Source organism: Phacochoerus africanus, chromosome 1, assembly GCF_016906955.1.
Source record: "Phacochoerus africanus isolate WHEZ1 chromosome 1, ROS_Pafr_v1, whole genome shotgun sequence".
Classification (NCBI taxonomy): Eukaryota; Metazoa; Chordata; class Mammalia; order Artiodactyla; family Suidae; genus Phacochoerus; species Phacochoerus africanus.
Window position 1 is genome coordinate 152,605,012 of NC_062544.1, and position 27,999 is coordinate 152,633,010.

A 27,999-nucleotide genomic window follows, 5' to 3' on the forward strand; every position below is an offset into this window, starting at 1 on the left:
ATTGAAGCACTATTTACAATAGTCACGACATGGAAACAACCTAAATGTCTATCAAAAGGTGAATGGTTCATCAACTGTAACAAATGTACCACTCTGGTGGCAATGTTGACAATGAAGGGGGCTATGCCTGCATAGGAGCAAGGGATACTTACATTATAGAGCATGCTCTCGATTAAAAAAAAAAAGGTGAATGGATTAAGAAGATGTGGTATATATGTACAATGGAATACCACTCAACCATAAAAAAGAACAAAATAATGCCATTTGCAGCAACACTGATGCAACCAGAGATGATCATACTAGGTGAAGTAAGTCAGGAAGAGAAAGACAAATACCATATCATATCATTTACACGTGGAATCTAAAATATGGCACAAATGAACCTATCTACGGAACAGAAACTGACTCACAGATATAGAGAACAGACTTGTGGTTGCTGAGGAAGAGTGGGATAGACAGAGTTTAGGCTTTGTTGATGCAAACTATTACATTTAGAATGTATTAGCAATGAGGTCCTACTGTACAGCACAGGGAACTATATCCAATCTCCTGGGATAGACCATGATGGACGATAATATAAGAAAGTAAAAATATATATGTATGACTGGACAACTTTGCTGTACAGCAGAAATTGGCACAACACTGTAAGTCAACTATACCTTTAATTTTAAAAACATTAAAAAAAAAAAAAGAGATGTGCCCCTCTAGCAGTGGTTTGCCCCCTCTGAGGACACTGTAGATCTGTAGTGGGACAGGAGCCCTTTCTGCTCTGGCCTCCAGTGGGACCAGAGATGAACTGGTGGGCCACATACAACCAGTACATCAGAGCATTGGGTGGCTTTACCTCCCCCACAATGTCTTGCTTGATTTTACTTCTCTTTTATCCCGTTTTCTCATTTACCTTAATTTCTTGTTGTGTTGTCTGCGTCTCTGTAAACCATCTCAAGTTCCACTTCACTTTGAATGACATGGGAGTAAATCACTGACTGGCAGGCTGACTTGGCTGGTTCAGCTGGTTGGCTTTGCCCTCAGGTGGGGGGTGTCACCTATCCCCTCTAGTGGAGAAGGAGCCACCAGTCAGTGAAAGGGGTAATTTAACTACCCCCTGACACTCAACCTGAGTGTCACAAAGAGGCATGACCACGAATGGTGCCTCTGCTAGTGGAGGAAGCCAAGAATGGGCCAAAACCAAAATCGAAACCAGATGAATGTCTGAGTACCAGAAACAGGTGGGGGCTGGAGGTGGGGGTTCCTTTACAGCCCCCTGTAGGACATCAGCATATTATAAAACAGCATGGCACAGTAGCAGTCTTTCACTGTCCAGAAATGCAATTAGTTAATCAGAGATTTTATATTTTCCTCCAAGTTGAGGGAATAGGTGTATAAACCCCCCCCCTTTTTTTTTTGCTTTTTAGGGCTGCATCGGCACATGGAGGTTCCCAGGCCAGGGGTCCAACCAGAGCTATAGCTGCCAGCCACAGCCACAGCCACAGCCACAGCAACGGGGGATCAAGCCGCTTTTGCAACTGCAACCTACACCACAGCTCATGGCAATGCTGGATCCTTAACCCACTGGCAGAGGCCAGGGATCGTACCCTCAACCTCATGGTTCCTAGTCAGATTCATTTCTTTTGTGTCATGACGGGAATTCTGAAACCCACTTTTGATCAAGGAGAAATTGCATCCCTTGACTGTAAACAAACTTCTAATGAGTATTCTGGGCTTATTTATAAGAAATGCAGAATGTGTTTTATTCTTAAAGTTATCTAGGAGTTAAAATAGGAAATGGTTCTTTCAAGAAAACTAGTTTATTTTCTTTTCCTTAAGAAAAAACTTTTTTTTTTTGAAGGTTAAGCTTTCTCTAAGTACAAGTGGAAGGTCTATGTGATGAAATGATCTGATAAAGACCATAGTATTTCATGTAAATATCAATATGATAGCATTTAGTGCTACTATTTTATTTCTTTGATTTTTGCTCCTCTGTTTCTCCTTTCCTTTTTGGATTATTCAAATATTTCAAATATTCCATTTAAATTTATAGGAATTTTTAACTATATTTCTTTGTATAGTTATTTTTGGCAGTTGTTCTTAGGATTACAGTAACTTTTTGGCATTTATTTATTTATTTATTTAAATTTTAATTTTTCATTACTCAATGAATTCATTACATTTATAGTTGTACAATGATCATCATAATCCAATTTTATAGGATTAGGATTACAGTAACTTTAAACAGACTATTTGCATTTATACTTCACCTCAGTTGGGTGCAAGAACACCCATCCCCCCAAAGTCTGGTCCCTCAGCTTGCCTACCCCCTTTATGTTTAATTGTCATCACAAGAGAAGATGGCCCTCTCTGTGTAACAATAACACCTATTAGACAACGTTAAATTTTTTGTCTGTCAACTGCCATTCATACGCTAAAGAACTGAGGAGAAAAAAAAAATGTTCACTGTATTTATCCAGGTAAGACACCATTTCCCTTTCTCTTCCTGGATTCCTGAGGTTCCAAGTTTCTCTGTGATACCATTTGCCTTCCAGTTGAAGAATTTTCTGTAACTTTCTTTTTTTAGAGCAGGTCTGCAGGCAGTACCTTTTCTTAACTTTTCTGAGATTGTCTGATCTTAATTTTGCCTTCACTTTGGAAGGATATTTTTGCTGAATGTGTTATTCCTGAGAGCTGGTTTTTTCAGGACTTAGATTTTGTTCCATTGTCTGCTGGTCTCTTTGATTTGAGAAACCCACAGTCATTCTAATATAACTTTTCCTCCTATGTTATCTCTGTTTTTTCTCTGGCTGTGAAAGATTTTCTTTTTTATTTTTATTTTTCATTTTTGGCTGCCTTATGGGATATGGAGCTCCTGGGCCAGGGATCAGATCTGAGCTGCAGTAGTGACTTAAGTCACAGCTGCAGAAACACTGGATTGTTAACCCACTGTGCTGGCTGGGAATTGAACCTACAATCCACTGCTCCTGAGATGTTGCCAACTCCATTGGGCCATGGTGGGAACTCCTATTTTTAGTTTTAAAAGTTTGATTATGATGTGTCTGAGTGTGGGTTTTTCAGGTTCATTCCATTTTCCATTTGCTGAGCCCTCTGGAAGCAACCCCTCCTGGTGGACCTACAAGGATTGGGGGCACACCTGAGCGAGAGGACACAGTGGGGTGGGGGTAGGGCACTGGAGAGGGGTCTTTGGCATTTGGCTCATCACAGTTTTCACCAGGAGGCAGCTGTCGAGACCCATGTGGTCGTGGAAAGGCAGGATTTCTGTGTGCCAAGCATGGGCGCAGATCCTTCTTGGAGTCCCTAAGGCTCTCGTGGAAGCTTTCATGAGCAGGAATAGGTTCCTGACACTAGATGTCTTCTCTCTCTGTCCCTGGAATGAGCCGTTTCACCCACTTTCCCTCAAAGGAGCAGCCCCCACTCTCTCTCCTTGTGGGAAGTGTGGCTGACTTCCCCTCATTAGTGTCCAAACACAAAAGCTGAGTACTCAGGGGGCGAGAAGGGAAGAGCTCCTTTTTCTTTAATAACAACGTTATTGATATGTAAGCCATATACCATAAAATTCATCCTTTAAAAAGTGAATATTTAAAAGTGAATATTTAAAAGTGAATAATTAAGTGGTTTTTAGTGTATTCACAGTGCAAACACCACCATCATCTAATTTTATGTATGTATGTATGTATTTTTACGGCTGCACCTGTAGCATCTGGAGGTTCCCAGGCTAGGGGTCGAATCAGAGCTGTAGCCGCTGGCCTATGCCACAGCCACAGCAACACCACATCCGAGCCACCTCTGTGAGCTATGTCACGGTTCATGGCAACGCCGGATCCTTAACCCACTGAGCGAGGCCAGAGATTGAACCCACAACCCCTCATGGTTCCTAGTCAGATTCATTTCTGCTGAGCCACGACGGGAACTCCACTACCATCTAATTTTAGAACTTTTTTGTCATCCCCCAAAGAACTGTCACATCCATTCACACTTCCCCTAGCCCCTGACAACCACTATCTCTATGCATTTGCCTTTTCTGGACATTTCATATAAATGGCATCATATGGAGTCTTCTGTGACTGCCATCTTTTACTGACCATAACATTTTCAAGGCTTGTTTATGCTGCAGCCTATGTCGACACTTCTCTCCTTTTTATTGCCAAGAAATATTCCACTGCATGGGTGGACCACTTTGTATTTACCCATTCATTAGCTGATAGACACTTAGGTTGTTTCTACACTTTGGCTATTACAAATACTGCTGCTCAGAACACTCATCTACAAGTTTTTGTGTGGACACATATTTTCAGTTCTCTTGGTTATATGCTGTGGCAAATCATGACTCTATGTTTAACCTTTTGAGGAACTGCCAGACTGTTTTCCATAGCAGCCACATATGAGGTTCTAATTTCTCCAGTCCTTATCAACATTTGTCATGTATTTTTTTAATTATAGTCATCCTAGTGGGTTTAAAGTGTTATCTCATTATGATTTTGATCTCCATTTTGCTGACAGTTGATGATGTGGGCACTTGGCCATTTGTTTAAATTCACTGGACAAATATCTTTTCAGTTCTTTGTCAATTTTTTAAAATGGATTATTTTTCTTTTTATTATTGAATTGTAAGAGTTCCTAGTATATTCTAGGTACAAGTTTCTTTTTCTTTTTCATTTTCTTTCTTGGCAACACCATGGCATATGGAAGTTCTCAGGCCAGGGATTGAATCCGAGCCGCATCTGTGACCAACACCATGGCTGCGGCAATGCCAGATCCTTTAACCTACTTCTTGGGGCCAGGGATCAAACCCGAATCTCTACAGTGACCCAAGCCACAACAATCAGATTCTTAACCCACTGTGCCACAGCAGAAACTCCCAAGTTTCCTATTAGATATATGATTTGAATATATTTTCCCCCATCCTGTGAGCTGTATTTTCATTTTCTTTTTTTTTTCTTTTTTGGTTGCCCAGTGGCATATGGAGTTCCTGGGCTAGGGATCAGATCCTGAGTTTCAATTGCAGCCTTCAACACAGCTGTAGCAACACCAGATCCTTAACCCACTGTGCTGGTCCAGGTATCTAACCTGTGTCCCAGCACCCCAGAGATGCTGCTGATCCTCTTGTGCCACAGTGGGAACCCCGTGTATTTTCATTTTCTTGATGGTGCCCTTTGAAGCATAAATGTTATAAAATTTGATATATAGTTTATCTATTTTTTTTCTTATTTGTGCTTTAGGTTTATCTAAGAAGTCATTGCCTAATTCAGAATCGCAAAGATTTATGGTTATGTTTTCTTCTAAGAGTTTTACAGTCTTAGCTCTTGTGTTTAGATTTTTGAGTTCATTTTTATAAATGCATGAGGTCCAAAAGTCATTCATTTGCATGTGGATATCCAACTGTTCCTGCACCATTTGTTGAAAAAGGGATTCTTTCCCCCACTGAATTGTCTTGGCAGTCATGTTGAAAGGCAATTAACTATAACTCTAAGGAATTATTTCTGAACTCTTATGTATGTTCCATTGCTCTGTGTGTCTGTTACTGTGTCCCCCGACACAGCCTTGGTTACTATAGCTATGAAGTAAGTTTTTAAATTATGAGTCTTCTAACTTAGTTCTTCTTTTACAAGATTGTTTTGGATATTCAGGGTTTCTTGCACTTCCATATAAATGTTAGGATCAGCTTGTCAGTTTTTGTGTTCAATATGTTTCCATTAATTTAGGTTTTCAGTTTCTTTAATGATGTGCAATTTTCATTGTACAAGTCCTGCATTTAATTTATTCCTAAGAATTTATTATTATTATTATTTGCCCTCGGCATGTGGAAGTTCCTGGGTCAGGTACTGAACCTGTGCCACAGCAGTGACCCAAGCTGCTGCCATGACAACACAGGATCTTTAACTCATTGTGCCACAAGAGAACTCAAGTATTTTATTGTTTTTGATACTGCTATAAATGGAATTGTTTTCTTAACATTATTTTCAGATTGTCCATTGTGAATTGAATTTTTGCATTCCCATAACCTTGTTGAACTCATTTATTAGTGCTAATTTATTAGTACTAATAGATTTTTTGGTGGGTTTCTTAGGATTTTCTAAATAAAATTATCATGTCATAGGCAATTTCTTTCTCCTTTCCAATCTGGACACCTTTTATTTTTTTTTTCCTAACTGCTGTGATTAGACCCTCCAGTACAGTGTTGACTAGAAGTGGCGAGAGTGGACAGCCTTGTCTTGTTCCTGATCTTGGGGGAAAGACTTCAGTCTTCCCACTAAGTATGATGTTAGCTGTGGGTTTTCATAGATGCCCTTTATCAGGTTGTATAACTTCCCTCCTATTCCTAGTGTTGTGGGTATTTACATCATGGAAGGGTGTTAGATTTTGTCAAATTCCTTTTCTATGTCTATTGCAATGACCAACCTGTTTTTATCCTTTATTCTACAAATATGGTGTATTATACTGATTAATTTTTGTAGGGTGAACCAACTTTTCATTTTTGGGATAAATTCTGCTTGGTCATAGTGTATAATTCTTTTTGTATGTTGCTAGATTCAGTTTGTTAGCCTTTTATTGAAAATTATCACATCCATATTCATAATGGATATTGGCCCAAAGTTTTCTTGCAATGCTTTTTGCAATGTCAGTTTGGATATCTGGGAAATATTGGCCTCATAGAATGAGTTGGGAAATGCTTCCTCCTCTTCTATAGTTTGTAAGCTTATGAAGGCCTGGTGTTATGAACTCTGATCCTTCTGTTTTGTTTTTTCTTTTTATGGCTGTATATGCGGCATATGGAAGTTCCCTGGCTAGAGGTAGAATCAGAGCTGCAGCTGCCAGCCCACACCACAGCCACAGCGATGCCAGATCCAAGCTGCATCTGTGACCTACACTGAAGCTTGCAGCAATGCCAGATCCTAAACCCACTAAGGAAGGCCAGGGATTGAATCTACATCCTCATGGACACCATGTTGGGTTCTTATCACACTGAACCACCACAGGAGCTCTAATTCTGATCTTTCTGAAATGTACTGTTGGCTTCTGCACTCTGTGTTGGAGGTGGGCAACAGAGGTTTTGATTTTGTTTTCCCTGGTGAGTCTCAGGCCTCTGTTAAGAACTGTGGAGAGTCTGAGACTTTACATGTAAGCTCCCTGCAGCTTCATGGACACTGAGATGACACAAAACTCCTGGGTCACAGATGAAGTACAGTGTCTCCCACAGCAACAGTAACAGCCAGGGTACCAGCATTTTTTTTTTTTAAGGGCCACACCCATGGCATATGGAGGTTCCCAGGCTAGGGGTAGAATTGGAACTGTAGCTGCTGGCCTATACCACAGTCACAGCAACACGGGATTCAAGCTACATATGTGACCTACACCACAGCTCACAGTAATACTGGATCTTTAATCCACTGAGAGAGGCCAAGGATCGAACCCGCATCCTCATGGATACTAGACAGATTCCTTAACCTCTGAGCCACTATGGGAACTCCAGCACCAGCATTTTAAAGATGTAGCCTTTGAGCTGCAAATCCCACAGGGCAACAGGGAGAGTGTCAGGCGGCCCTGTGCAACCAGTGGGCTGCACCGTAGGGGAGGAATCCTAAGCTCAGGGAACCGGAAGCTTTTATGATGGTCAGTAAGCATGGTTGCCCAAGCTATGGAGGGACATGCTAGCTTTATCCTCTAAGGCAGTCTGCTCTGCAAACATGCTCGAAAAGAGAGTCCAGAACAAAGTCAGTGTCTAAGCTCACGAGACATGCAGAAATGCATGAGACCCACACAAAGTCCCCTCAGCAGGCTCACCTGCTAATATTTTCCTTAATAACCCCCTATCGTTCCTCCCTTGTAGGTACTATATTTACACATTTTAAAATTGTTTTTGTTTTATCAGTTGCATGTGCACACGATTTAGAGTCAAACAGCCTTGCAAAGCTTATTCCTTAGAAACAGTTATCTCCTACATGACTTCCCATTTCCTGGTACCTGTCAACTCTGGCTGATTCTTCTGGCACTGAGCACTGTTATCTATAGATTACATGTTTTGTACTCCTGCTACTTCTCGATTTCTCAGATGAAGGCATAAACTCCCAACCTCCCCTGTGGAAATGTGGTTTTAGCTCCTTCCACTCTCCCACCATGTCTGCCTCTTTTCTATTTTTCCACCTCCTGGCATGACTGAGGCGCGCTTTTGGTGGCTCCATGTTTAACTCGACGTTATCAGACATGATTGTTAGGAATGCTGTTCACAGATGGTTAGGTGCAGACTTTCCTTTCTTGCACAACTTCTTGTTTCCTCTCCAGCTGTTTTATTTTTGTTAGTTTTTCTCTTCTGGATGTGCTCCATACTGTGCTGGCTTTTCAGGCTCTGTATAAAGCTGTCATCCTGGGATATCCCCAACATCCTTCTGGGGATTTCCTTTTCTCTTTTCCATGTTTAATTCTGTTTCCTGGGTCCCAGGTCTACTCTACTTGGTGTAGATGTTCGTTTTTGGTGAAGCATACCCTAGTAAAAGGGAAAACAGGAGGAAAATTTTGCAAGACACTGCATGTCTGAGATTGTGCCCTCATACTTGGTTAGAAATTCAGCTGGTATAGAAGTGTAGGTAGGAATAACTCCCTTGGAATTTTTGGAGGCATTAGCTTAATTTTCTTCTACTTTCCAACATTATATTTGGAAGTGTGACATCATTCTGACTTCTGATACTTTCCATGGAACAAGTCCTTTCCCCCTGGAAGCTTTCTCCATCTCACAGGTGTCCTCCACAGTCTGTGCTTTAGTTCATGTTTGTTTTCTTTTGCCGTGCTGGGCATGTGGTATATCCTTTCAACTGGTGGCTTCAGTTCTGGGAAAGTGTCCTAATTTACTTCATGGATGCTTTGTCTCTATTCCCTCCACTTTCTCTGTGTTTTTTTTTTTTTGTTGTTGCTGTTGTAACTAGAACTCCTATTATTCAATCATTGGATCTCCTGGACTTAATTTCTCTCATTTTCTATGTAATTGCTTTTTGCTCTGTTTTCTGAGAATTTTCTTCCACTCTACATTCCAAGTTCTCTATTGTAAATTTCATTTCTGCTATCATACTTTTAATTTCCAAGAACTCTCTAAATACCCTTTTCCTGTTGCGTGGACACACATTTTCTCTCATCTGTCTCCTTCTCCTGGCACAGTCTGTTTCCTCCAGGTGCTTTTCTTCATTTATGTGTTTTGACCTGTCTTTCATGTATACACTTTCCTCAGAGGCCTGATAGTCCCCAGCTGCTTGGGTGTCTTAAGAGAGGGACACCACGGAGGTTCTCTTTGGGGTGATGTGGCTTTGCCTTATTTAGGGGCTGGTCAGATCCCCAAGGAGGAATCTTCCAGGATCTCCCCTGGAGGGTATGGCAGCTCACATCTGGGAGCCAGGAAAGGAAGACCTTGATCTCAATGTCAGTGTGCAGCTGTGCTCTTGAGCTCCCTGCTTTTAGTGCTGGACGTCTCACCTCCCCTGGCCTCGGCTTCCGTCTGTGTTGGGGAACAGGGGGCTTTATCTCACTGTGGGTGCAGAACCGGGGTCCTCCCACCTTTCAGCACCACCTTCCTTCCCTCTTCCAGGGCCACTTGCCTACCCCCAAGAACCCTGTGGTTCTGTGATTGTGTGTTTTTCTTTTTCTTTTTTCTTTTTAGGGCTGAACCAGGGCATATGGAAGTTCCCAGGTTAGGGGTCGAATTGGAGCTACAGCTGCCAGCTGCACCACAGCCACAGCAATGTCAGAGCCAAGCTGCCTCTGTGATCTACGCCACAGCTCATAGCAACGCTGGATCCCCAACCCACTGAAGAAGGCCAGGGATCGAACCCAAATCCTCATGGATGACTAGTTGGATTTGTTTCTGCTGAGCCACAAGAGGAACTCCTGTGTGTTTCCTCTTCCTGTTGCCAGGTTAGGGTTCATCTGTCTCAGGTCTGGGCAGTTACCCATCAATCTGTTTTCCTGCTTCCAGGATCTCATTGCTGTTGTTCTCTCTCCTCTTCTCTTTACTTGTGTTTGTTCCATATACCATCATTTTAGTGGGGTGTAGGAGAAAACAGAGGTATTCAACCTACTATGTTAACCCAAATCCAATTACTATATTTATTACATGTTTTTGTATACATCTTCCCATCCCATCATGTATTAAGCATCTCTGGTGTCTATCCCAAGTGCCTGTAAACTGTACACTTTAATACACTTTTATTGAATTAACTAGAGATGAATTTCTGTAATTTTTTTTTTTTGGCTTTTATGGCCGCACCCATGGCATATGGAGGTTCCCAGGCTACCTCCCAGGTCAAATTGGAGCTACAGCTGCTGGTCCACACCACAGCCACAGTAATTCAGGATCCGAGCCACATCTTCAACCTGCACCACAGCTCACAGCAACACTGGATCCTTAACCCACTAAGCGAGGCCTGGGATGGAACCCACAGCCTCAAGGTTCCTAGTCAGATTCCTTTCCGCTGTGCCACGACGGGAACTCCCCCCAATTTTTTTTATTATAATGGATTTAGAGATGAATTTCTTGACTGGTTTTCTGAGTAAATAAATGCGACAAGTAGGTTTACTTCACACGAAGGGAGAAAATCCAGCGCCCGCTTTTAGGTCTGACATTGAGATTTCTTGTTCCTGATGGGCATGCCCATATACAATTGTTGTGTTTTTCCTAAAACCCCAGTTACATCTCATTCAGCTAATCCTGGAGATCTACCATCTCAGAACTGTGGAAAGTAACATAATGTCTTTTCTATTAAAGGAAATCTTGGTTACTCCATTTTGCTGAAATGCCTTCTTGCAATCCCCCCTCCTCTTTCCCTCTTCTCCCAGTAACAATTAGTTTCAAATTAGCCAACCGGGAAGAATGTGCGCCCTGACCTGACCAATGGGAAGGGGACAGGGACATCACCTGCATTAGGGATAAATAGGGGAGGGTCCTTTGTTGGGTGCGTGGGCTTTTTGGAGTATCTGCGCCCTTCTGCAGAAGTAAAGAGCCTTGTCGAGATCTCCCCGTGTTCATGTGTCTCATTTTTCGACACTGATGATCCGAGCCGTGTCTCCAACAGAACCAAATAATTAAAAGGGTCTTTGAGAGTTTGCTGAGTAAATCCCATTCCCTCCAGCTGGAAACATAACTGTCCATTAAGTACCAAGAAAAGAGATTCGCTCAGGTGGGAGTTCAGAGAGGCTATCCCTTCTCTAACTCAGAGTTAAACACAGGAAGACAAGGTGAGAAAACCACAAGAGATCCTCAAACACGGATTATCACCCACTGCTCTGGAGGTGCTCAGGCCACCTTTGCATTCTTTGCCCTCTCTTCTGGTCAAGAGAAAGCCCACAGCCAGAAGATGGAAAGGAGGGCACGTGACTGCAGCTGGAGAAGCCCTGGGAGTAAATGGGTCCAGCACCTGGGCTCTTCTCTCCTCCTGGTCTTCCTCCCACACAGAGCTCGAGCAAGCATCCTTACAAGGTCTCTGTCCTGCCAGGTTTCTTGCTACTGTGATAGGTAGCAAGATACCTGTGCACAGCATGTGACGTCTAATATAAAAGATACTAAAGCCATGGGTTAAGAGTCTGACTGCAGTGGCTCAGGTCACTGCTAAGATGCAGGTTCAATCCCCAGCCTGGCTTAGGTCACAGCTGTGGCTCAGATTCAATCCCTGGCCTGGAAACTTCCATATGCTGTGGGTGCAGTCATTAAAAAAAAGATATTAAACCATTTAAAAAACCGTCTTGGAAAGTTCTCTGAGGAACAAATAGAGAAAGAAAAATGAAAGGTTTTTATAATGGGGACTTTCAAGCATACAAAAACGAGTAAAATAAAGACTCACATACCCATTATGCAGCTTTAACAATGATCAACATTTTACCAGTGTTGTAAAATCTATTGTTACCCCCATCCCTATTCACTTCTTTAAAAAAATTGCTAGAGTAGATGAAAGCAAATTTCAGACAGCATATCATTTTCATCCATAAAAACTTCTACACAATGGAACCATAAAAGACCCAGAATTGCTAAAGCAATCCTGAGGAACAAAAACCAAGCAGGAGGCATAACTCTCTCAGACCTCAGGCATTATTACAAAGCCACAGCAAACAAGACAGTGTGGTACTGGTGCCAAAATAGACACACAGACCAATGGAACAGGATAGAGAACCCAGAAATAAGCCCAGACACCTATGTTCAGTTAATCTTCAACAAAGGAGGCAAGAATATAAAATGGGAAAAAGACAGTCTTTTCAGTAAGTGGTGCTGGGAAAACTGGACAGCTGCATGTAAATTAATGAAACTGGAACACACCCTCACACCACGCACAAAAATAAACTCAAAATGGCTTATAGACTTAAACGTTAAGACAAGACACCATTAAACTCCTAGAAGAGAACATAGGCAAAACATTCTCTGACACCAACCTTACAAATGTTTTCTCAGGTCAGTCTCCCAAGGCAACAGAAATAAAAGCAAAAATAAACCAATGGGACCTAACCAAACTGACAAGGTTTTGCACAGCAAAGGAAACCATAAAAAAAAAAAAAAAGGACAGCCTACAGAATGGGAGAAAATAGTTTCAAATTATGCAACTAAGAAGGGCTTAATCTCTAAAACATACAAACAACTTATACAACTCAATAGCAAAAAGCCAATGACCCAATTGAAAAATGGGCAAAAGACCTAAATAGACATTTCTCCAAAGAAGATATACAGATGGCCAACAAGCACATGCAAAAATGCTCAACATCACTAATTATTAGAGAAATGCCAATCAAAACTACTATGAGGTACCCACCTCACACCAGTCAGAATGGCCATCATTAATAAGTCCACAAATAACAAATGCTAGAGGGGGTGTGGAGAAAAGGGAACCCTCCTGCACTGTTGGTGGGAATGTAAATTGGTACAACCACTATGGAAAACAGTATGGAGGTACCTTAGAAAACACACAGAACTACCATATGACCCAGCAATCCCACTTTGGGGCATATATCCGGAAAAAACTTTCCTTGAAAAAGAAACGTGCACCCACGTGTTCATTGCAGCACTATTCACAATAGCCAAGACATGGAAACAACCTAAATGTCCATTGACAGATAAATGGATTCAGAAGATGTGGTACATATACACAACGGAATATTACTCAGCTATAAAAAAGAACAAAATAATGCCATTTGCAGCAACATGGATGGAACTAGAGACCCTCATACTAACTGAAGTCAGAAAGAGAAAGACAAATACCATATGATATCACGTATATCTGGAATCTAATATATGACACAAATAAACCTTTCTACAGAAAAGAAATGTATGGACTTGGAGAACAGACTTGTGATTGCCAAGGGGGAAGAGTAGGATGGACTAGGAATCTGGGGTTATAGATGCAAACTCTTGCCTTTGGAATGGATAAGCAATGAGATCCTGCTGTATAGCACAGGGAACTATATCTAGTCACTTGTGATGGAGCATGATGGAGGACAATATGAGAAAAAGAATGTATATATGTATGTGTGACTGGGTCATTTGGGTGTACAGTAGAAAACTGACAGAACACTGTAAACCAACTCCAATGGAAGAAATTAAAATCAATTATTAAAAAAGCTTCTGCATAATCTCTAATTGTTAATATGTTTTTTCTTTCTCTTTTATATAAATTACAATGCCATTATTATTATGACCTAAAAAGTTAACGGTTCCTTAACATCATCTAATACCCCAGTTTACTTCAAATTTCCTACATTATCTGAAAAATGTTTTTCTATAGAGGATTTGTTTGAATCGAGATAAATCAGGCCTACTCATTGCATCTAGTTCATCTATCTCCTCGGTCCGTTTTAATTCATAATGAAAACTTTATTCTTTTTTATTTTAAAAGATTTTTATTTTTTTCCATTATAGCTGGCTTACAGTGTTCTCTCAATTTTCTATTGTACGGCAGGGTGACCCAGTCACACATACATATACATTCTTTTTCTCACATTATCATGCTCCATCATAAGTAACTAGATATAGTTCCCAGTGCTGTACAGCAGGATCTCATTGCTTATCCATTCCAAAGGCAATAGTTTGCATCTATATTCTTTAATTTACATATAATTATGTGCTTTAAAAATGAAGGCAGAAAATAAAAGAAAAAGAAAAAAAAAAAGAAAAATGAAGGCAGACTTATAGCAGGCTTGGCTCAGCTGCAGCTGCTGGCCTACACCACAGCTCACAGCCACAATGGATCCTTAACCCACTGAGCGAGGACAGGGATTGAACCTGCATCCTCATGGATGCTAGTCAGATTTGTTTATGCTGAACCATGAGGGAACTCCCCCCCCCCTTATTTTCCCTAGTGCTTCTATAGGTGAGGTTAGAATTAAACATTTAGTCTCTTCAACTGCATTCTGTCTTATTTACTGTTGCAAATAATCAAACTTTGGAGACCATTGCTTGTTAGATTTATTCATGATTTTTTTTTTCTTTTTACAGCCACACCTGTGGCATACAGAAGTTCCCAGGCTAGGGGTCAAATTGGAACTGCAGCTGCCAGCCTATGCCACAGACACAGCAATATGGGCTCTGAGCCATGTCTGCAACCTACACCAGAGCTCACAGCAACGCTGGATCTTTAACCCACTGAGTGAGGCCAGGGATAAAACCAGCATCCTCATGAATACCAGTTGGGTTCTTAACCCTCCGAACTACAATGGGAACTTCGAGATTTTTCCATATTTTAAAATCTCCCTGTTACATTAAAAAAAGTGATAGGAGTTCCCGTCATGGCTCAGTGGTTAACGAATCCGAGTAGGAACCATGAGGTTGCGGGTTCGATCCCTGGCCTCACTCAGTGGGTTAAAGATCCGGTGTTGCCATGAGCTGTGGTGTAGGTCGCAGATGTGGCTCGGATCTCTTGGTGCTGTGGCTGTGGTGTAGGCTGGCAGCTGTTGCTCCAATTAGACCCCTAGCCTGGGAACCTCCATATGTCATGGGTGCAGCCCTAGAAAAGTCACACACACAAAAAAGTGATAAATCTATACTATAGAACGCCATGATGGTAAAAATTAGATACATGGAAACTAAGTAGTTTGGTAATAAATATTTGGATTAGGTGTAATTTTAATGCTTTCAAGCAGTTTATTTCAGGTGGCAGCTGTGGAGGAGTAAGAGAGTTTTCTGAGGGTAGGGCTGCACCTGCAGCATATGGAGGTTCCCAGGCTAGGGGTCAAATCGGAGCTATAGCTGCTGGCCTACACCACAGCCGCAGCAACGTGGGATCCAAGCAGCATCTGTGACCTATACCACAGCAATGCCAGATCCTTAACCGACTGAGCAAGGCCAGGGATTGAACCTGCAACCTCATGGTTCCTAGTCAGATTCATTTCTGCTGCACCATGACGAGAACTCCAAGGCTAGGATTTCAATAAAGATCAATAACGGCAGAGACAATACCCAGCACTTCTGGCCATTCCTCTCTTTGCACATGCCCTTCACGTTTTAAATCTCTCCTTTAGTCCTACCTGGCATTGCCCTTCCTTTCCCCATTTCTCCTCTTGTCATGTTCAACTAATATTTAATAAGTGTCTGCTATATGCCAGACACATTATAGGTCAGATCTCACTGGATGCTTACAACTGGCTGTGGAGACAGCAGCTCCACTTTGTGATGTCAAACCCAAGTTCAGAGCTTGGGCAGTTGCTCAAGGTCCCTGGCCTCTGAAAGCCCTGTCTCTGCCGATGCTCGCCCTGTTCTCAGGATTATTGGTTGGTGGTGGGTAAGTTAAGGGAGGTCAAAATGAGCACCAAAGAAAGTTACCAAACATGCACAACTCAACCAGTACCTGCTCCATGGAATCCCCCGCAGACATACAATTTCCCGTCCACGGCTCCTGCGCTGGTGGAGTTGGTGCGAAGTGACAGCAGGGGACTTGGCATGGGGGGGCCCTCTCTCCAGAAGTCCCCATCCGGATTGTAGATCTCCACCACGTCTAGACATTTCCGGACCTGGCCCTTGTCCCGTCCTATACAGCCAATTCCACCTGCAGAGAATGACAGAAAGGAGGTGAGCAGAACGGAAGCGTCATTGTGGGTGGAGCCCCTTCCTGCTATGTCTCATCTCAGGCTCGTGGGCCTGGGCCTCATTCTCTTCTTGTCTGGTGCTTCCTCTGAGATAATTTCTAAGCAGGGGTGGTGTTGACTGCAGACTCCACAGCCAAGTCTCATCTCATTTTCATTCAGAGTGTTCTACCCATTTACACTCACACATGAGGCTGATTCCACCGCAAGCTTTATAATCCCCAACATGTGACACTGGTTCACACGATGACCCTCCTTTTAGAGGAGGAATTTCTGGATTGAATGTGAGGGTGACTCGGTTTTAACATCTGCCTTCCTGTTGGCTGTTATGATTCCACTGACCTGGCTAACTGGGCAAACGTCCTTTCCATTCCCCATCATTGCAAGCCTGTCTCTCCCCTTTACATAAGTTGCAGGATTTTTTTCCTGTTAGGGAAGGTCAATTCTTTGGTAAATTTCAAGTTCAGGGGTCAAAGGGAGGGGCCCAACACCCACATTCATGACTCGGGTTCGATCCCTGGCTTCGCTCAGTGGGTCAAGGATCTGGCGTTGCTTGAGCTATGGTGTAGGTCACAGACACAGCTCAGATCCCATGTCACTGTGGCTGTAGCACAGGCCGGCAGCTGCAGCTTCGATTCGACCCCTAGCCTGGGAACTTCCATATGCCACAGGTGTGGCCCTAAAAAGAAAAAAAAGAAAAGAAAAGAAATCATTGGGGTGGAAGGGGCCAGGTATGCAAATAAACAGCTAGAGGACAGGGAAGTCACACTCAGAAGTCCAGCAACTGAAACAAGTAACAGAAATACGATTTACGTAATTATAACTTAAATAAACCCTCCATGGGGAAAGTAATTGCCTAAGAATTTCTAATCCACTGTAATAAGAAACTCAAATTTGTAGGCGACCTTTCTGGTCCACAATGAAAGGTCTTAAATATCAGGACTATATTTCCTGGTACAGAGATGACTTCCCTGGAGGAGAGACAGCCCTTCCATCAGTGGTGTCACTCCATATAGACCCAGTCTGGTAACCTGGTGTGCACAACCCATCAGAGATGGGAGAGAGCTGACCTCAGGTTGCCTGTGGAGGGTCCTGGGGAGTCACTGCACTGGGGCGGGATGGGGGCTGGGCACAACTGTTTACAGCAATATCGAAACCAGAACTGAGACTACCCTGTTCCTTTGGCCTTGACCCAATGTGTCACCGAGTGTTTAACCATACAGGCCTGATGGCATTTCTTCTTTCCCATTTTTGCATTATCGGATGGTATTTCCCCCATCACATGGCATTCAGTCTTCCTCCAGAGCTGTATCCCAGGGCCTGGCATAGCTCATCCTCACTGTGGCTGGGACTCACTCCAGATGGAAGAGGTGATGGAAGGCAACTTTGGAGGAAGACTTTTTTCTCTTTGGTGGTGGAGTCTGGCCTGCTTCTTATGTCAGTATGAATCCAGGGACTGAGGCTATAAACTCAGGAAGCTCTTAGCTGCTTTCTCTCTTATCTGACTGGATAAATTATTTAGCCCATTACTGCACCAACTCTGAGCCGCTGCATTTCTGAGGAGGACATGCTGGCCTCAGTTAAATGCACACTCTTCTGTCCGTGGGCCCTCTTCCAACATGGCACTGGGGTCCAACAAAAGGTGGCATTTCCTATTTGTGGGGCAGGATGGCCTTAAAGAAGAGGGTTAATCCATAGCAGTTTAGCCTGGCAACCACCCATCAGTTAAGCACAAGATGATTTTAGTTACCTGCTCTGCTGGCCCCGGGAGAGAAATTATTAGGATGGTTTATATACACCCACTTTAGGGGGCCAGTCAGTGGAGGCACACGGATGAAAAGCAAGTCACTGGGAGTCAACGGAGCAGCCAACATCCTGACTATAACTCCAAAGCTCACAGGAAAGCCCATTAGAGAAGCCTCCCCAGCACAGTGCAGATAAAGAACATTATTATTTGGTTTTTGGATATTATTCTCTTGGTTTTTGGAATAATTGGGCTGCTTGTCATTTTTGTTTCCTCATTATTAAGTATATTTAATTATAGTGTTCAGCCTTTATGCTACAAAACTCACTTTTTTTTTGGCTTTTTAGGGCCGAACCTGCAACATTTGGAAGTTCCCAGGCTAGGGATCTAATCGGAGCTGTTGCTGCTGCTGGCCTACACCACAGCCACAGCAACATCAGATCTTAGCCGTGTCTGTGACCTATACCACAGCTCACAGCAACGCTGGATCCCCAACCCACTGGGCAGGGCCAGGGATTAAACCTGTGCCACGGATACCAGTCAGGGTCATTACTGCTGAGCCACAACGGGAACTCCTGGAACTAACCTTCCTGTTTGGTTGGCAGGGGTTCACACACTCCACTAGAGGGGGACATGGCTTGTGGGCTCTGCCTTGTTTCTGACCACAAAGGCCTGAACACGTTCTCCATCTCACTTGGATGTAATTCCACCATCAAATACACTCTCAGCCCCAGTGACTTAATGAGCTTACACTGGAGGTGAATGTTGATTAGATAAATAATCAAATAAAAGCACGATCTTTATTAATAAGTCAGCACCAGCACGACAAGAGAACTCTTTTGATGAGAGAAATCCTGGGGCTGGATCAGCACTTCTTTAGAATTTCAATGCGATACTTCATATCTTTAATTTATGTGCTATCAGAACCTCTGAGCCTGACTTTCCTTTATTTAAAAACAGGCGAACAATCAGAGGGAACCTGGGAGAAGAGCCTGGTTTGTGCCCGTGCTGGGGAGGGGAGAGAAGAAGGGTGGGTCCCCATAGAATACCCCCCACGCCACAGCAAGCTTACAGGCCCGCTAGCTAGCTGAAAGCTGTGCTTCCCAGTGCATCCCCTCCCCCGACTCCCACCCCCACCACCCACTACGCTCTCGCCGAACCTGGGGCTGCCTGCCATCCAGGAGGGCTGGCCTCAACAATTGCCTGAAGCCTACCACCGCAGGGGCTGTCCCTGCACAGGCCTGCTTGCCCTTTGGAGGGGCTACACTTCCGCAGAGCAGCACCAAACACCACCAGCCCCCAAGAAAAGGCCTGCAGCCCAGAAAAGCTAGAACAAGCCTAGCCAGGCCGTGAATAGATCTGCCTAATTCTCGGACGGTTTTTCTGAGTCAGGCTGCCCCGGGGAGGAGCCTCTTGGGTTTTCAACGGCCCTGCTAACCGCCCAAGCTCCCAGGGGGTGCCCCACTCCCTCGGAATAGCTGCTCAGCACCACCAGCCCCCTGGAGGACCCCCTACAGCCCAGAAAAGCTGCAACAAGCTTGGCCAGACTGTGAAAAGATCCGCCTACATTCGCAGGCCGTCCTTCTGAGTTGGGCTGCCCTAGGGAAGAGCCTCTTAGGTTCTCAGTGACCCAGATAGCTTCTCCAGCCCCCAGGGGGTGCTGCACTCCTGAGGAACAGCTGCCCAACACCACCAACCCCCTGCAAGAACCCCACAGCCTAAAAACACCAGAGCAAGCTCTACATGACCAAGTGAAATCTGCTACCATCGTGGTGTGGACCTCCCAGTCCTGTCTGCCATCAGGAAGTCCTCCTTTGCTTCAAAGAAACACTGTTAGCTCCATCAACACTCCATAAAAGCCACACTGCCTCAAAAAAGATCGACCAACAACGCCAGCCCTCAGGAAATATTCCACGGCAGTGACAAGGCAAACACTGCCCGATAACGGAGAGTACAACTCCCTCAGGAAAAAGAAAACAACAAGCAAGATGAAGAAGCTGAGAAACCACCCCCAGTCAAACCAACAGGAGAACTCACCTAAAACAGTCAACAATGAAACAGATCTCTGCAGTCTGACAGACCTGGAGTTCAAAAGAGAAATAGTGAAAATACTGAAGGAATTAAGAGAAGATATGAACAGTAATGCAGATACCCTCAGAAAGGAACTAGAAAATATAAGGAGGAGCCAAGAAAAACTAGAACATTCATTTGCAGAGATGCAAACTGAACTAAGGGCAGTAAAAACCAGAATGAATAATGCAGAAGAATGAATCAGTGATATGGAAGATAGAATAATGGAAATCACTCAATCCGGTCAACAGACAGAAAACCGAATCAAAAAACGTGAAAGCAATATAAGAGACCTATGGGATAATATAAAGCGGGCCAATCTACGCATAATAGGAATTCCAGAAGGAGTAGAAAAAGATAAGGGGATGGAAAATATATCTGAAGAAATTATCACTGGAAACTTCCCAAATCTAAAGGATACTGGGTTCAAGATACAAGAAGCACAGAGGGCCCCAAACAAACTGAACCCAAATAAACCCACACCAAGACACATCATAATAAAAATGGCAAAAGTTAGTGATAAAGAGAGGATCCTAAAGGTAGCAAGAGAAAAACAGAATGTTACCTACAAGGGAACCCCCATAAGATTATCAGCTGATTTCTCTACAGAAACACTACAGGCCAGGAGGGAATGGCAAGAGATATTTAATGTGCTAAAAGGAAAAAATATGCAACCTAGAATACTCTATCCAGCAAGAATATCATTTAAAATAGAAGGGGAAATAAAAATTTTTCCAACAAACAAAAACTTAAAGAATACAGCAACACAAAACCCAGGTTAAAGGAAATATTGAAAGGGCTTCTCTAAACCAAAAAGAAAGGAAGGAAAGGGAAGAAAAAAGAGAAGAAAGAAAAAAAAAAGAAGAGGAAGAACTAGGACTGAGGAAACCACAATCAGAGAGCAGTCACTCAAATAAGCCAGCATACAGATTTAATCATGAACATGCTTCAAACAAAATAAAATTAAAAAGAAAAAAATAAAAAAGAGTCATCAAAACCATAAAATGTGGGCAAGAGATGTTAGGAAGTAAATAACTCTTTTTGTTTGTTTGTTTGTATGTTTCTCTTCTTAATTTTAATATAGTAATGAAGTGTTTGAACTTACAGGACCATCAGGCTAAAACACACAATTATGGGAAGTGGTTAGCATACTTAAAAAACAGGGCAACCACAAGCCAAAACCAAATATTGCATTTGCAAAAAATGAAAAAAAATACACTCAAGCAGATAATAACAGGAGACCATCCAACCAAAAAAAAAAAAAAAAAAAAGAAAGGAAGAATGGAGAACCATAGAATCAACTGGAACACGAGGTTCAAATGGCAATAAATAATCATCTATCAATTATCACCTTAAATGTCAATGGACTCAATGCCCCAATCAAAAGACACAGAGTGGCTGAGTGGATAAAAAGGCAAAAACCTTCAATATGCTGCCTACAAGAAACTCACCTTAGGACAAAAGATACATATAGATTGAAAGTGAAAGGGTGGGGAAAAATATTTCATGCCAATAGACATGATAGAAAAGCAGGAGTCGCAATGCTCATATCAGACAAAATAGACTTTAAAACAAAAGACATAAAAGAAAGACAAAGAAGGACACTACTTAATGATTAAGGGATCCATCCAAGGAGAGGATGTTACTATCATCAACATATATGCCCCAAATACAGGAGCACCCAGATACATACAACAAATATTAACAGACATAAAGGGAGATATTGATGAGAATACAATCATAGTAGGAGACCTTAATACCCCCTCACATCAATGGACAGATCCTCTAGACAGAAAACCAATAAAGCAACAGAGATCCTAAAGGAAACAATAGAAAAGTTAGACTTAATTGATATCTTCAGGACATTACATCCAAAAAAAGCAGAATACACATTCTTCTCAAATGCTCATGGAACATTCTCAAGAATCGACCACATATTGGGACACAAAGCTAATCTCAATAAATTTAGGAGCATAGAAATTATCTCAAGTATCTTCTCTGACCACAATGCCATGAAATTAGAAACCAACCATGGGAAAAGGAAAGAGAAAAAACCTACTGCATGGAGACTAAACAACATGCGACTAAAAAACCAATGGGTCAATGAGGAAATCAAGAAGGAAATTAAAAACTACCTTGAAACAAATGATAATGAAGACACAACCTCTCAAAATCTATGGGATGCTGCGAAAGCAGTGCTCAGAGGGAAATTTATAGCAATACAGGCCTTTTTCAAAAAAGAAGAAAGATCCCAAATTGACAACTTAACCCTCCACCTAAATGAATTAGAAACAGAAGAACAAAAAAGTCCTAAAGTCAGCAGAAGGAAGGAAATTATAAAGATCAAAGAAGAAATCAATAAAATAGAGACTCAAAAAACAATGGAGAAAATTAATAAAACCAAGAGCTGGTTCTTTGAAAAGGTGAACAAAATTGACAAACCCCTGGCCAGACTCACTAAAAAGAGGAGAGAAAGAACCCAAATAACCAAAATTAGAAATGAAAAAGGAGAAATCACAGAGGATACAGCAGAAATACAAAAAACCATAAGAGAATACTATGAACAACTATACGGCAACAAGTTTGACAATCTGGAAGAAATGGACAATTTTCTAGAATCTTACAGCCTGCCAAAACTGAATCAGGTAGAAACAGACCAACTGAACAGACCGATCACTAGAAATGAAATTGAAGAGGTCATAAAAATTACTCCCTACAAATAAAAGTCCAGGACCAGATGGCTTCACAGGTGAATTTTATCAAACATATAAAGAGGAATTGGTGCCCATCCTCCTTAAACTCTTTCAAAAGGTTGAAGAAGAAGGAATACTCCCAAAGACATTCTATGATGCCACCATCACCCTCATTCCAAAACCAGACAGAGATACCACCAAAAAAGAAAACTATCGCCCAATATCATTGATGAATATAGATGCAAAAATTCTCAACAAAATCTTAGCCAACCGAATCCAACAACATACCAAAAAAATTATACACCATGACCAGGTTGGGTTCATCCCAGGTTCACAAGGATGGTTCAACATACGCAAATCAATCAGCATCATACACCACATTAACAAAAGAAAAGTCAAAAACCATATGATCATTTCAATAGATGCAGAAAAAGCATTTGACAAAGTCCAACATCCATTCATGATCAAGACCCTCGCCAAACTGGGTACAGAGGGAACATTCCTGAATATAATCAAAGCCATTTATGAGAAACCCACAGCAAATATAATCCTCAATGGGGAAAAACTGAAAGCCTTCTCACTCAAATCTGGAACAAGACAGGGATGCCCACTCTCACCACTGCTCTTCAACATAGTTTTGGAAGTCCTAGCCACAGCAATTAGACAAACAAAAGAAAGAAAAGGCATCCATATAGGAAGAGGAGAGATAAAACTGTCACTGTATGCAGACGACATGATACTATACATAGAAAACCCTAAGGACTCAACCCCAAAACTCCTTGAACTGATTCATAAATTCAGCAAAGTAGCAGGATGTAAGATTAACATTCAGAAGTCAGTTGCATTTCTGTATACCAGCAATGAAATATTAGAAAAGGAATACAAAAATATAATACCTTTTAAAACTGCACCTCACAAAATCAAATACCTCGGAATACACCTGACCAAGGAGGTAAAGGACCTATATGCCGAGAACTATAAAACTTGAATCAAAGAAATCAAAGAAGATGTAAAGAAATGGAAAGATATTCCATGTTCATGGATTGGAAAAATCAATATTGTAAAAATGGCCATGCTACCCAAAGCAATCTACAGATTCAATGCAATCCCTATCAAATTACCCATGACATTTTTCACAGAATGAGAACAAACAATCCAAAAATTTATATGGAACCACAAAAGACCCAGAATCGCCAAAGCAATCCTGAGAAACAAAAACCAAGCAGGAGGCATAACTCTCCCAGACTTCAAGAAATACTACAAAGCCACAGTCATCAAAACAGTGTGGTACTGGTATCAAAACAGACAGACAGACCAATGGAACAGAATAGAGAATCGGAAATAAACCCTGACACCTATGGTCAATTAATCTTTGACAAGGGAGGCAAGAACATAAAATGGGAACAAGAAAGTCTATTCAGCAAGCATTGCTGGGAAACCTGGACAGCTGCATGCGAAGCAATGAAATTAGAACACACCCTCACACCATGCACAAAAATAAACTCCAAATGGCTGAAAGACTTAAATATACGACAGGACACCATCAAACTCCTAGAAGAGAACATAGGCAAAACACTCTCTGACATCAACATCATGAATATTTTCTCAGGTCAGTCTCCCAAAGCAATAGAAATTAGAGCAAAAATAAACCCATGGGACCTCATCAAACTGAAAAGCTTTTGCACAGCAAAGGAAACCCAAAAGAAAACAAAAAGACAACTTTCAGAATGGGAGAAAACAGTTTCAAATGATGCAACCGACAAGAGCTTAATCTCTAGAATATATAAGCAACTTATACAATCCAACAGCAAAAAAGCCAATCAATCAATGGAAAAATGGGCAAAAGACCTGAATAGACTGTTCTCCAAAGAAGATATACAGATGGCCAACAAACACATGAAAAAATGCTCAACATCGCTGATTATAAGAGAAATGCAAGTCAAAACTACCATGAGATATCACCTCACACCAGTCAGAATGGCCATCATTAATAAATCCACAAATAACAAGTGCTGGAGGGGCTGTGGAGAAAAGGGAACCCTCCTGCACTGTTGGTGGGAATGTAAACTGGGACAGCCACTATGGAGAACAGTTTGGAGATACCTTAGAAATCTATACATAGAACTTCCATATGACCCCACAATCCCACTCTTGGGCATCTATCCTGACAAAACTCTACTTAAAAGAGACACGTGCACCCGCATGTTCATTGCAGCACTATTCACAATAGCCAGGACATGGAAACAACCCAAATGTCCATCGACAGATGATTGGAATCGGAAGATGTGGTATGTATACACAATGGAATACTACTCAGTCATAAAAAAGAATGACATAATGCCATTTGCAGCAACATGGATGGAACTAGAGAATCTCATACTGAGTGAAATGAGCCAGAAAGACAAAGACAAATGCCATATGATATCACTTATAACTGGAATCTAATATCCAGCACAAATGAACATCTCCTCAGAAAAGAAAATCATGGACTTGGAGAAGAGACTTGTGGCTGCCTGATGGGAGGGGGAGGGAGTGGGAGGGATCGGGAGCTTGGGCTTATCAGACACAACTTAGAATAGATTTACAAGGAGATCCTGCTGAATAGCATTGAGAACTTTGTCTAGATACTCATGTTGCAACAGAACAAAGGGTGGGGGAAAAAATACAATTGTAATGTATACATGTAAGGATAACCTGACCCCCTTGCTGTACAGTGGGAAAATAAAAAAATTAAAAAAAATAAAATAAAATAAAATAAAAACAGGCGAATAGAGAAAGTATCTTTTTAGGTCATACCTTGATGGACATCAGTGAAAACAGAGACCTTGGGTTTTTGGTGGGGGTTGGGGGCAATTATAGGAGAGGACGCCCCTCTTGCCTCCTTTATTTCCACCCAGATGAAGGCCCATTCTCTTGTCTTGGTGGTCACAGTCTTTCCTTTCTTCGGGGTGTCGGCGGCAGCATCTCCCCATGGGAAGCCTGGTAGGGGTGTAGCTGAGGGGGGTGTGGTCCTTCTCTGACACCCTCTGACGACTTGCTATCCACAGGACCTTGAATGCAGTGGGGCTGGCTTCTGATGTCCTTCTGCCTGCAGGCTGCCTCTAGGTGGCAGCCTTTTCTGTTCCTTCTGGCCCGGACCCACAAGAGGAAGGCCATTCTGGGCAACTGTGACAAGCTCCCAAAGTTGCCTGCATTGCTCAACAAGCCTTAGTAAATATATTCACTGTTGCTGACTCCCATGGGCCATGGAAAAAGCAGGTGGGCTTTTGGTTCACATGCCTGTATGCAAGCTTATTAGCTGGACAACTTTGTCAATGTAATGTCTCTAAGTCTCAATTTTTTCACCTGTAAGTTTTGGATAATAATTTCAATTTCAGGAGTTCCTGTTGTGGCTCAGTGGGTTACAGACACAACTAGTATCAATGAGGATGCAGGTTCGATCCCTGGTCTCACTCAGTGAGTTAAGGATCCAGCGTTGCTGTGAGCTGCGGTATAGGTTGCAGACGCAGTTCAAATCTGGCATTGCTGTGGCTGTGGCACAGGCCGGCAGCAGCTCCAATTTGACCCCTGGCCTGGGAACTTCCATATGCCGCAGGTGTGGCCATAAAGAAGAAAAAGAAAAAAAATTCCCAATTTCATAAATTGTTGCAAAGATCAACTAACTTGTTAGGTAACTGTGTAAAGGAAGAGAAGGGTAAGGAGGAGCAGACATTCCTTGTAACCTATTCCCAAGCACAATGATGGGAATTTCCATTTATTTCCTCCCACACGCACTGTGTAAATGAGTAGCTAGCATGCAGCAGGTCCTGGGTGATCTTCATTCTTCCTCCTCCCTGTTCCAGGACATTGCATAAGTAAACCAGCGTCTCTAAAACTGCTGAAATCTTAGGCTTGCTTACTCTCAATTATTTGCTAAGTCTGATTGATGGCTTGCTGGCTAAGGGTCACATCTCTTGAGTGTTTCCTCTGAGGCTGGATAGAGAACATCAGAGGCCAGAGGGCTGAGAAGTTAAGCTGAGCCTTCCTCCCAGCTTTCAAATGAATGAAAGACTCCCCAACATGGCAGAGCAGAATAAGGCATTGGGTCACAAACCTCTGGGAGGGGTAGGAGTGGCAGGTGGCAGCATGAGAGATAGATGGGGATTTTGCAGTCCAAAGGTGTCTAGGAGTAAAGCTGCCCAGGTATCTGGGTGGACAGTCCGCCCTCTGACTCACATGTTAATTACTGTCTTCCCACGCTAATGTAGGGCTTGTGACAGTTTCATTCTCACCCAGGCTGTCTGTTCTCTGGTTTTCTTCTGCACTTTCTGCAGAGTTCCAGGGTTAGAGCCTAAAAGCCTAGAAGACATGAACCAAGCTTCTTGTCACTTCACAGTCTTCTTGATCTGTTTTCTCCATATGCTAACGACATAGCTGGTCCTATATACTAGGTACATGAAGATGTACCTAAGATTTGCTTTGTTAAACACATTCTTGTTACTGGTGTGGGTTTAGCAATTTACCTCTTTTCAAAAAAGCGGTGTCTTCAGACACAGAATGTGTAGTTGCACAATAATTTGGCTATGTAAACTTATGCTTTCCTGAAAACATAAACAATGAGTCAGAGACCCAGATGACATCCTCCTAAGACATTTCTCACCTGCTCTGGATGACATCACCATCTCATCCACCAGGGGCTTTCACATTGTAGGAGCTTCTGAACATGCTCTGAGTTCAGCATCAAAAATACCTTAAATATCTAGTTAATTTAAGCAATCTATAATTATTATTTGAATATCACCTTTATGTCTGTATATTCATAAATATAGGTGTTAGAGAATAAAAAGTCTGGAGTTCCCATTGTGGCTCAGTGGTTAACGAATCCAACTAGGAACCAAGAGGTTGCGGGTTCGATCTCTGGCCTTGCTCAGTGGGTTAAGGATCCGGCATTGCCGTGAGCTGTGGTGTAGGTCGCAGACATGGCTCAAATCCCACATTGCTGTGGCTATGGTGTAGGCTGGCAGTTATAGCTCCGATTAGACCCCTAGCCTGGGAACCTCCATATGCCACGGGAGCAGCTCTAGAAAAGGCAAAGAGACCAAAAAAAACAAAAAACAAAAAAAACAAGTTTGAGGGGTGTTTGGTCCCTGAGACACAGTCTACTGGGAAATGAAAGGCAAAAATAAAAGCATTATAATTGTATATTGATCAAATAAAGTGCAATTTCTTACTAGTTGTCACAATTACATGTGGAATGGCCAATTCAGAGAATTGGCAGGATGTCAATGATAAAAATACTGAAGCCAAGGGAGTTCCTGCTGTGGCTCAGTGGGTTATGAACCCGACTAGTATTTACGAGGATATGGGTTCAATCCCTGGCCTCACTCAGGGGGTTAAGATCCGGCGTTGCCATGAGCTGTGGTGTAGGCCACAGACAATACTCAGATCCTATGTTGCTGTGGC

General features: G+C 42.4%; 1 protein-coding gene across 2 annotated transcripts in view; it reads right to left on the bottom strand.

Moving 5' to 3' along the window:
• Nucleotides 1-27,999, bottom strand: part of KBTBD12 (kelch repeat and BTB domain containing 12) — a 72,685-nt gene that overhangs the window by 7,215 nt on the left and 37,471 nt on the right. For both annotated transcript variants that reach the window (XM_047782473.1, XM_047782481.1), the window contains one exon: nt 15,816-16,013. In XM_047782473.1, the coding sequence (XP_047638429.1) occupies nt 15,816-16,013 (198 nt within the window). The remainder of the gene's footprint in view (nt 1-15,815; nt 16,014-27,999) is intronic.